Genomic DNA, 11,314 nt, shown 5'->3' with positions numbered 1-11,314 from the left:
AAAAAGTTTTGAAGCAAAAATAGACCGTATTTATGTCGTTTTGTCAGTTTAAATTATTTTATTTCGGTAACAGCAGCTTTGATTTGACGAAACCCCTATAAAAAGTGACCTTTTCAACACGGATCCGTTTTATCCGAAATATCCGGATATCCGGATCCGGCAAATCTTAAGATCCGAAATATCCGGATCCAAAAAATCGGCGGATCTTGCAAACCCTAGGTGCGGTCCAAATGTCTCCGGCCCGACAAATATGGCGGAAGAGTTTAAAAAAAGTATGGAATTCATTGTGTTCGTCATTTATTCCACTTTTTTGGTGTATAGTTTCTTTAGATGTCTGTTGGCTATAGGTTTTTTTACGGTGTTTAGTGCTAGGTTAGTGCCCAAACTTTTATCGTGCTTACAGCGAGATGAGTGAAAAACCGTGAGTTCATGAAACTTGAGACCAGCATAGACATCGCGTAGCGAGTTTTTTGAATGCAATTGCTACTGTAGATGAAACCATGGTTATGTAAGACGATACTCTGTACAAAAGAAAATTAATGGAGTGACAACGTCATGGTGAAAAGGCGCCTAGAACAACCTCTGTCACAAAATGCACGAAAAAAGATAAAGGCTACGGTATTCTAGGGTTGTCACGAAATTCTAACGATTTACATAAAAGAAGGGTAGACTACGGTAAATAGCAGATGCTACGCAATATTTTTTGTCCAATTACGATAGCAGATTATGCAGAATAGTCTTTAAAAACTTAGCAGAGGCACAAGGGCATCTCCGCGACAATTTCCCCGTTCACGCTGCTTCATTTTACAAGGTTGCTATGACGAAATGTGTTTTCAAAAATATTCGGCACCTACCTTATATTCGAGACGTGACCCCAAGTGATTATTATTTGTTCTAAAAACTTAAGGTAGACTGAAGTAGAAAAAAAAATCTTCGTTTGACGAAGTGACCCGAGCGGTTTAAGGCGATTTTGAGGACAAAAATCTTTATTATTTTTATTAGGTGATGGAGAAGCTTATAAAGAGATTTGAAAAGTGCGTTGTTACAGAGGAAGACTATATTAAAAAATAAAAATAAAATTGTAAAGATATGTAAGCCCTTTCTTTGTTAGGCCGGAAACTTTTGGACCGCACCTCGTATATTGGGAAGAAAATTCCCAATTCAACTGGTAAAACTACGCGGTAAGACTAGAGGGAATAGCCTTGCCAAGTATAGATGTCTAATATCGATTGCTTATAGAATAAATACGTACATCGTAATTGTCACCAATAATTGATCTAATACATACCTACCCCTTAACACTAATCTAAGCAAATCCTCATATCAGTTTAGCTGCCGTATAAAAACGGCAACTGGTTTACACAGGTGTCCATGATTTTTAAAATTGCGAGCATGTGGATAGGACTCCTACTATGCGCGGGCGCTGTGCTTGTGGCCAACGCCTCGCCCCACGCCGCCGATATAGAACAACTCATTGGAGATAAGAAGTTCATCGGTAGGATCTCGGATAACATTTCCGAAGATGCTAGAATGGATGTGGTAAGTGATTATAATCAATGTGTCCGATTTGAATCGTCAAATCTCTTTCGCCGCGATACCAGACGAAAACTTTATTGTGATTAATGATTAGGTACTTTCGTCACATACGATTCGATTCGATTTCGTCACGATTAACGCTTTTGATTTATAAAGTAGGTATATACCTAGGTACTATAGTGCATCTAATTGCCACATTGTGGAGCTTTTTTGAAATTGTTTTAAAGACCCTTACACAGCCGGGGCTATCGTGCGCGAGGAGTCATCATGAACCTTCTCAAAGTGCACAAAAGTTTATATTGTGTTCAACGCACGTCATTAGTTGATGTTTTTGGCAGTCAAATTTAAGCACGAGTCACTGTTTCAGCCTGACCTGGTCGCGAAGTACCGCTATCCCCTGGAAGTTCACAATGTCGTAACCAGGGACGGTTACATCCTCACCATGCATCGCATCCCTCACGGGCGCGACCAGAACAATAACCCGAACGTCAAGAAACCCGTTATCTTCCTGATGCATGGCCTGCTGTCTTCTTCTGCTGACTGGGTTTTGATGGGACCTGGTTGTGCGTTTGGTAAGGGCCTAACTTGAATCAGAACTTATGTAATGATTAGAGTTTGCATTATCCGACGGATTTTTAATATTCGAATAATTCGGATAATACAATTTTTATTATTCGAATATTCGAATAATTCGGATAATTTATTAAATGGAACAAAATTAATGTTACAGGTGCGTATAAGCGTGGAATTGATAACGGCTGAGATAGATGAGCGCCATAATGCAACATTTACCTACATTTTTATTTATTTTTTGCGTAAATCAGCAAACTGTAGAAATTAAAACACACCTAGCTCTCTATCTTTAGTTCTATGACTAGAATCTTGCAATCAGATAGTGAGCTGTCGATATAAGACAGTTAGTAGTAGTGATTAGTTAGGTGTTAGGTATAACGAGAAGTTTTTCTGACAACACCTTTACCTTGGAAATGGATGGTAGAGAGGATGGCTTGTGTAGAGTGGAACGTGAGACAACATCATTGGATATGATGATGGTTATAGGCGATACAGCGTTGTCATATTATCCGTTCCGATATCGGATATAGGAAGGATGTCAAAGGCAAAAATCAAAGATGGCGCCTTGAATGATTTCGAGAATGTATAGGAGTCGGTCCTTCGCTCGATCGGATCGGATACTCATCTTATCTTAAATCTGCGGGGCCCTTCCGGATACACTTCGACCCATCGGGATCTTTTGTGCAATTACCCCCTTAGATCTTAAGATCCTTCAGCTATTCAGGATCTTCTCGACCATCTCCACGTATCGGATGATGAGGCTCATGGGTAGCTCTCTGATGTCCTTTGGTACTAGGTAGCCTGCTCCAAAGTTCTTCATTCTTTGTCTGGCGAGGGCGTGACATTCACACATTAGATGTCTGACGGTCTCTTCCTCTTCGCCGCACATGCGACAATCTGTGTAGTCAGCGTGTCCCATCTTGGCCAACATTCCTTTGATCCCGTAATGGCCTGTGAACACCCCCGTTATAATTTGGAGTTGTCTTTTGCCTAGCTTTCCTAGCTTTTTGCTCCATCCAGATTCTACCTTCCGCATAAAGAGCTTTGAATGCTTCAGACCTACCAGGGGATCCCACTCTTTTTGGTGATTAGCCTTTGTATGGTCCTTCATAGCCGTTTTAATGGTTCCTTATGAAGCCTTCGTGCCCCGGTATCCATACCAGTTGCATCTTGTTTTGCCTTCCAAGCTTGTTAAGAGCTTGGATGCCGTTTAATACCAGTCAAGAGTCACCTCTGGGCGATGTGAAGGCTTTGAGTGCCGCCTGACTGTCGCTGAGTATATAGATATCCTTTCCTTGGGTTTGTCTAACTATATTCTTATGTACACAGGTAATTATTGCGTATGTCTCGGCTTAAAAGACAGTGGCATAATTGCCCATGCTGATACTACCACTGTAGTCACTAGTCATTTGCATAAATGCCTACGCCCATACCAGATGCCATCTTAGACCGGATCGGATACTTAATATAAAAAGTTGAAAACTCTTTTCGTAGGCTCTAAACAAAAGCGTCCTGGTTAGGGTCTTAGAACAGGAATAAGCAACTGAGCATAGGTACTCGTTCAAAACAGAATAACCAAAAAAAAGAAGACCAATTAGTCGAAGACACTTCCTATCCAGGTGTGGATCATTTTAGACCTTAGTTGCACAGTGGCTGGTACCAAAGTACCAATGGAAGGGGAGAGGCGATAAATAAGTATTGTACCACCAACATAAAATATACAAGACATAAAATTTAAAAAAATGAAGAAGGAGGAGGTACAAAGGCGAACTTATTTAAATATTCAAATCCGAAACGCCTCAAATTGCTCGGCAGCAATTTGATGGGTTTTAGTTTCCAAGCTGATCAGTAGATCGACTAAGATTTCAAAGTATAAGTAGTAATAAGACCGATTTTTGTGTATGAATGTAACTAAGGACTTAAAAGGAAAATGCCTTATATTTCTTAGTGAAGTGGAGGGAATTCTGGCGTACTAAATTGCCATGGAACTGATAACAGCTAAATTCGGAGTGAGGCGCTAAATTTCAATTTCAAAAAAACAAGGGACCAGGAAATCTAGGTATAAATCTCCCTTATTAAGTACGGTTTTACAGATAACTTCACGTTAGCTATTAGCAGTAATGAAAGTAGGTTGGGGTAACGTTTTCATACTATAAAATAATACTTGAACGTTTTTCTGTTTTTTTAAATCATCCAATTAATCGAATATTTGATAAGAACTGAGTGCGTGGGGTGAGGCATTCTGCTTACTTCTTGTCCACGAATGCTTTCTTTGTTTTGTAAATATTAGTTTGATTTTGAAGATAAATAGGTGTTGACTTGTTAGCAATAACATTGTCCGTATTAAGAATTGATCGAAATTGGTTTCAGTGACGTCTATCTATTAAATATATTACTTATAAATAAAAAATAATGTTTATAGAAATTATCCGTTTATCCGGATAATTTCACTTGGATTATTCGAATATTTTCGGATAAAAATATTGGCGGATATTCGAATAATTCGGATATTCGAATATCCGGATTGCAAACCCTAGTAATGATAAGTTCAGCATTTTCACCGATTGGTTATCCTATATAACTATACGTGCTTCTGAAATTTAGCATCAGAATAAGCTAAATCTGCATGACTTAGCTTGACAATCACGTTGTTCTATTGAAGTATGTGCTAAGACTGACTATTATGGTCAATCACGAGAGCGACATAGTTTATCGTTATGGTAAATTGATAATTATAATTGTATGCATCAGTTCTAGGGTTTGAGATCCGGATATCCGGATATCCGAATTATCCGGATATCCGTCGAATTTGAGATCCGGATCCGAGGACTCATAGGATCCGGATAATACGGATAATACGGATCCGTTAAATATGGCCATCGATCCACACCAGAAAGAGTTTTCGAATAAAACTTATGAATTATTTCGTGTATTTTGTAGCTTAAAATGTTTATTCACTTTTATTTCATTCAAATACTACAAAATATCAAGCTGTTAGGTTAGGTACATTACGCTATGCGAAGAATCTATGAAACTAATATGTATTAAGTACTTAATGTTTCTTAAGTTTTAATGTTTCGACGACCGGTCTGGCGCAGTCGGTAGTGACCCTGCCTGCTGCGCCGCGGTCCCGGGTTCGAATCCCGGTAAGGGCATTTATTTGTGTGATGAGCATAGATATTTGTTCCTGAGTCATGGATGTTTTCTATGTATATAAGTATTTATATATTATATATATCGTTGTCTGAGTACCCATAACACAAGCCTTCTTGAGCTTACCGTGGGCCTCAGTCAATCTGTGTAAGAATGTCCTATAATATTTATTTATTTATTTATTTATTAAGTAAACGAAATGAACAGTAAACCATCGTTTTTAAAACTGCCGTCGTTAGTCGTTACTAACTGGATGCGTCCCGACAGGAATAACGATAAATTATTAATTTTGTATATAAGCAGAAACGAATGAAATGGATGCTTTTAAGCTTAAAGAGAAATTAATTACTTTTATAAAAATGTTATAGGCTGAATCCAAAGCAACTTTTTTTTTATGAGATGGGAGGCTAACTAACAGGCAGGTAGCCCGATGGTAAGCGATCACTCCCGCCCATGGACTCCCGAAACGCCAGAAGGATTGCAGGTGCCTTGCCAGCCTTTAAGCTGGGAGTGCTGTACGCTCTTTTCTTGAAGGTCGTATTGCTCCGGAAATACCGCTGGCGACAATTCATTCCACAGTATTTTGGAACCACTCAGCCGATTTCTATTAGTTTTATATACATAATAATGGAAGATTGTTCTAATACAGCCGGATTTAATGAGCTACGAGTATTAAAGGTTCAGGAAGTAGGCATTGAAGCGTAATTTCATGAAATTGGTACATGATAACTAAATATGTGTGACATATTTTACAAGTGTAATACTTTTTGTGTAGTTACATATTGACACTCCCTCGTCCAACGATTATTTTAACTTTTTTTCCTACTTCTGCATGGATGTATTGGCTGTGGTTACAGAAGATTGACGTCCCAGTAAATATGGAGGTATTAGTGAACACTAAATTACCCTGTTATCTTATGTTAAACAAAAATATTGGCCTACTTTTTAATGTTATATGCTGTAAAATGAGAGTGACATTAATTATGTTTAAAAAGTTTGTCTAAAAAGTATATTTATATATACTATATTTATATTTATACGACATAAATATACTATATTTATGTCGTTTTGTGAGTTAAAATTATTTTATTTCAGTAACAGCAGCTTTGATTTGACGAAACCCCTATAAAAAGCTAACTTTTCAACTCGGATCCGTTTTATCCGAAATATCCGGATATCCGGATCCGTCATATTTTAAGATCCGAAATATCCGGATCCGAAAAATCGGCGGATATTGCAAACCCTAATCAGTTCAGTCAGATGTTGCATTAGGTAAGTAAATTTTTCCGTTGTTCCTTTACCAAAAAATTAATAATTAATATTGCTATTTCTCAGGGTATATCCTGGCTGAAGCCGGTTATGACGTCTGGATGGGCAACGCCCGTGGCAATTACTACTCCCGGCAGCACCTCCGTCTGCGCCCTGATGCCCTGTTAAATACCGACTTCTGGGAATTCTCATGGGATGAAATAGGAAATATCGACTTGCCCATCATGATCGATTATACCTTAAAAACCACTGGCCAGGAGAGGCTTCACTATATCGGACATTCCCAAGGAACTACTGCGTTCTTCGTTATGGCTTCGCTCCGGCCAGAGTATAATCAGAAAATTATTTCCATGCACGCTATGGCCCCGGTAGCGTACTTGGCAAATAGTGCAAGTTTGCTGCTAAGAGCTATTGCTCAGTTCTCAAGCCCTCTTGATGTAAGTTTATAGTTATTTTATAGTCAAGCAGTTGTATTAGTAGAGAAACAGACTAATCCAACACTGAGAGAAATTTGCATTGTGAATTTAACAAGTTCGACTTGTTGCGGGTTTATCCATTTGAAACAAAAGTAGGTATTTTAGTATGCGGAATAAAGCACAATATTGATGATACAAGTCGAATTTATTCGAACAACAAGATCAAACTCGTTAAAAGATATTTGATTGAATCAGGCAAACATCTTTAAAACAATATGTGTCATATTGTTTTTATAAAATCCACTTGTTGATTCAAATATATTGTTGATTCAACTGACGAGTAACTTGTAGAATGTACTACTTACACTTAACAAAATCGAACTTGTTGTTTGATCCAAAGAGCACGTAGGCGCTATTTTAACCGAAAAGCTTGTTGAACGAACATGAAAACTGGTTGTTTTTTTCTCTCAGTGAAGTATTTATAATGGCCCTCCCACACTGCAGGCTGTTATATAACGTTATATAACACGCCGTGACAGGGACAGCGCGCCATCGTGAGTGTGGGAGCACCATTATTAAATCATTACGGCTTAGTTTCTAAAGTTCGAGTCAACCGCTGATGGAGTAGTGGCCAAGCGGTAAGAGCTGTCTGCTCTTACTTGGATGGTTCGCCGGTTCGAACCTCGGCTTCTGCTAATAAGATTTCAGAAGTAAAATTTTATATTTGCCAGCCGCCTTTGGCAAAGAATAACATCATGAGGTAAACGTAACAACTGGCGGCCAATTCTTGGGATTGGTGGGCCCATGAGCCGCAAAGAGCTGGGATAACGTAAGGAAGATTATGAGTTTTCAAAGTTCGTTACCAATCTTATAATTTTTCAGAGCCTGGCTCGCCTTATCGGTATGGGTGAATTCCTGCCTAACAATGCGATCATGACTTGGGCCGGCCACGCGCTGTGCATGGATGAGGTCTCTATCCAGCAGATCTGCAGCAACATCTTGTTCCTCGTTGGAGGCTGGAACGAGGCTCAACATAATAGGGTAAGTACCCATAGTTATATTTCGTTTTAAAGAACTTGCTGACAATGCTGACGTCATATTTTTTAGGCACATTTAATCTTTAGTATAGATTTCTAACTCTCCCCATGAAGCCAGACCTGATATATGTATATAACTAATTTGATACGATACCTATCTAGATTGTAGGTACTAGCCAATCGAACAAAATATGACTCATTCTGTAAAGCTGCCTTTTCACTTACCAAAGAGAATCGAGTATTATAGAGAGTTACTGTCAAAGTAAAATGTGTAATCACGTGCATAGACTGCCATCTCTCGACGCAGGCTTGAAACTTTTGAACCTCAGTTTTGACAATTTGGCCCATATTGTTAGCTTGACATATGTTAAAATGTCAAATATTAATATTAGCGCCATCTAGCCGAGCGTTCCCCAAAGGTGTAACGTCATCTAGGCCACCGTACCTTTTTTTCTAGGGCTTCGAGGTACGTTTTTTTCTTAGACTTTATCAGTCTATACGGAGTTACATATATTATGTCGTTGCACTTACAAATAGTGCGATAGGGACGGCCTGATGTTTTATATCGTTTATCACGCGACCATCATGATTGCCTGCCAGACACCTGCCAGAACACTAAGTGAAAACGCAGCTTTACCTACATGTCCATAAGTTCGATGTAGGTATTGTGATTTGATAAAAATGCTTATAAAATACTTTTAAGTTATTGTAATGTTGAAAACCCATCATGAAATGGATTGGGATTTTATCACTACCTATAATATTCATTTTCGTTTCAGACAATGCTTCCAGTCAAGCTCGGTCACACTCCCGCAGGTGCTTCCGTAAGGCAATTCGTTCATTACGGTCAAAGTATAGCAGACAAGACATTCAAGCGTTTCGACCACGGCAGATTGAAGAACAGGAGAGTATACGGAAGCTACAGGGCGCCTGCTTATGACCTGTCCAAGATCACAGTACCGGTGTTCCTCCACTACTCCGCTTCTGATCCGTTGGCGCACGTCAACGATGTCGATAGGCTCTTTAGGGAACTCGGCAGACCTGTAGGAAAGTTTCGGATCAGTGACCGCAGCTTTAGCCATTTGGACTTCTTGTGGGGAGTCGATGCGAAGCCACTCCTATTTGATCGAATTATAAACCTTGTCCAGGCTATGGATGTGAATGGTTTCGATGACGTTTCGGATCTGAGGATTTAGTAAAACATTTACGACGTCTGGCAATTGATAAACTTGGCATGGAAATAAATAAATGATTTTTAACGTAGGTAGTACCTAATCCATGACGGTGATTTGTGATACATATTTTGTTCAGATATTTATTTATCGAAATCAAGTAGGTACCTATTACTTGATCGTGATCAATGGTAAGTGGGGATAGAAAGGATCTGAAAATGGGTATTACTTGAATCAGTTAATTACAGGACTGATTCATTATCATAATATTCCGATCATTAGTTACTTACATTATCCTCTTTATAGAATAAATTATCTATGTAGGTATGCTTAGCAGAATCATTGTTATGTGCAATAGTTACCTATGTTATTAAAGTTGACTTCAGTATTTGTGTGCTCTTATTATTATTTAACCCTAGATTAATTTAGAATGTTAATTTATCGTCTCTAGCTAGTTAGCTCTATTAGGTATATAGCTACCTTACTCTTACCTACAGTATACAGCGTGTGTATTCCATACGGGCGAATATCTTAATAACGATTAGTATCGGACCTAAAGAGCCTGACTACATGTTTTTTTTTTAAATAGATGAGAATTTTCTTTTCATACATAATAATTCAGCACGCAATGTATTACGTCCACACCAATTAGCGTACCTCCTAAACGTCATTACGACATGACGTTTATGTCATGTAAAATTAAGTTGGACGGCGTACATTGCTGCTTGGTCAGACTAAAGAAATTAGTTACTCTTAATTAATAACACTTTTTAACAAAATTATTATCCTATACGATTCGTATAATCAGATACTATAACATCATACATTATTCGCCCGTATGGAATCCACACGCTGTATAAGTAGGTCATAGCCCTCGTAGCAAATCTTATTACACATTCGTAAGGTTTTCAATTCGATCCGGAATAAGTAACGTGTTAAAAGCATAGGTGCCCAATAATCAATCAAATAATTTTTAAGAAAAAAAAACCGCCTTCCTTTGGGGTTCTGGTGATAAACACTTTCAAATGTTGGATTATGTTATCAATTCGTCTGTATATTTTTTAATGTTTGTTATTCGATATCTCCGCCATTTCTGAACCAATTTTGAAATCTGGATGATTCTGAAGTACTTACAGATGAGAATGATTATCAGAACGGAACTCTAACCAGGGGCGGCTCACTCTTCATCAGCAGTTCCACTGCACCAAATGTCACTGTTCTGGACGTAAGTGCATGCTGTTCTTATAAAAATACCAAAGTCACTATAAGTGTGCCGTTCAGATTTGAGGAGTTCCGTTCTGACCATCATCAGCAGTTCCACTGCACCAAATGTCACTGTTCTGGACGTAAGTGCATGCTGTTCTTATAAAAATACCAAAGTCACTATAAGTGTGCCGTTCAGATTTGAGGAGTTCCATTCTGACCATCATCAGGAGTTCCACTGCACCAAATGTCACTGTTCTGTACGTAAATGTATGCTGTTCCTTTAAAAACACAAAAATCACCACTTTCAGATTTGAGGAGTTCTCTTGATTTCTCCAGGATCCCATCATCAGAACTGGGTTCTGAGAAAAATGAGACCAATCTGTATGCATATATATTCAATCAAAAAAAAATTTTTCAAAATCGGTCCAGTAACGACGGAGATATCGAGGAACAAACATTAAAAAAAAAAAAAAACAGACGAATTGAAAACATAATCCAACATTTGAAAGTATTTATCACCAGAACCCCAAAGGAAGGCGGTTAAAAAAGGAAATAAGGATTCAGTCGTAAATTATTAGGTTGGTATACTTGCTATTGCTAATTATAGTATTACGTAGTACCTGCGTCTATTTAATAGTACATATCTAAAGGTCAATTAAATAAAATATAATATAATACATTGTTTGGGCCGGAACCCAAACAGTAAATAAAACAGTTTTAATTTTAAATATTTACCATTTTTAATGGATTTTTTTACAATAGGTTCCGGTTCCAGTCTAGGAAACGTAGTTGTTCAGCGGGGCGTCTTCAGGTTGGCTGTCCTGGATAGTGTTGCCATGTCATGGCGTTAACTTACGTATATGCATATGTAGTTTTTTAAATCTAGATATCGTTTTAATACCTTACTTTGATCCTAAATATTAATAAAAGGTCCCAGTAGATGTACACACAT

At 38.2% G+C, this 11,314-nt stretch overlaps 1 protein-coding gene across 1 annotated transcript; it reads left to right on the top strand.

Moving 5' to 3' along the window:
* Positions 1-1,371: 1,371 nt before the first annotated feature.
* Positions 1,372-9,546, top strand: LOC125232103 (lipase 3-like). Its single transcript, XM_048137718.1, has 5 exons — positions 1,372-1,539; positions 1,904-2,108; positions 6,598-6,968; positions 7,830-7,988; positions 8,764-9,546. The coding sequence occupies exons 1-5, from the start codon at positions 1,372-1,374 to the stop codon at positions 9,178-9,180; spliced, it is 1,320 nt and encodes a 439-aa protein (XP_047993675.1). The 3' UTR covers positions 9,181-9,546.
* Positions 9,547-11,314: the final 1,768 nt, after the last annotated feature.

The sequence above is a fragment of the Leguminivora glycinivorella genome, chromosome 12 (assembly GCF_023078275.1).
Source record: "Leguminivora glycinivorella isolate SPB_JAAS2020 chromosome 12, LegGlyc_1.1, whole genome shotgun sequence".
In the NCBI taxonomy this organism is placed as follows: Eukaryota; Metazoa; Arthropoda; class Insecta; order Lepidoptera; family Tortricidae; genus Leguminivora; species Leguminivora glycinivorella.
The sequence above is the reverse complement of the archived record's forward strand: the minus strand, read 5'-3'. Positions and strand labels throughout refer to the sequence as shown.

Bases quoted from the DNA above. Each gene is read 5' to 3' on its own strand.
- LOC125232103 (XM_048137718.1), top strand. From the start codon at position 1,372: ATGATTTTTAAAATTGCGAGCATGTGGATAGGACTCCTACTATGCGCG. The intron at 1,540-1,903 runs GTAAGTGATTAT...TCACTGTTTCAG, and splicing joins AAGATGCTAGAATGGATGTG to CCTGACCTGGTCGCGAAGTA. The intron at 6,969-7,829 runs GTAAGTTTATAG...ATAATTTTTCAG, and splicing joins AGTTCTCAAGCCCTCTTGAT to AGCCTGGCTCGCCTTATCGG.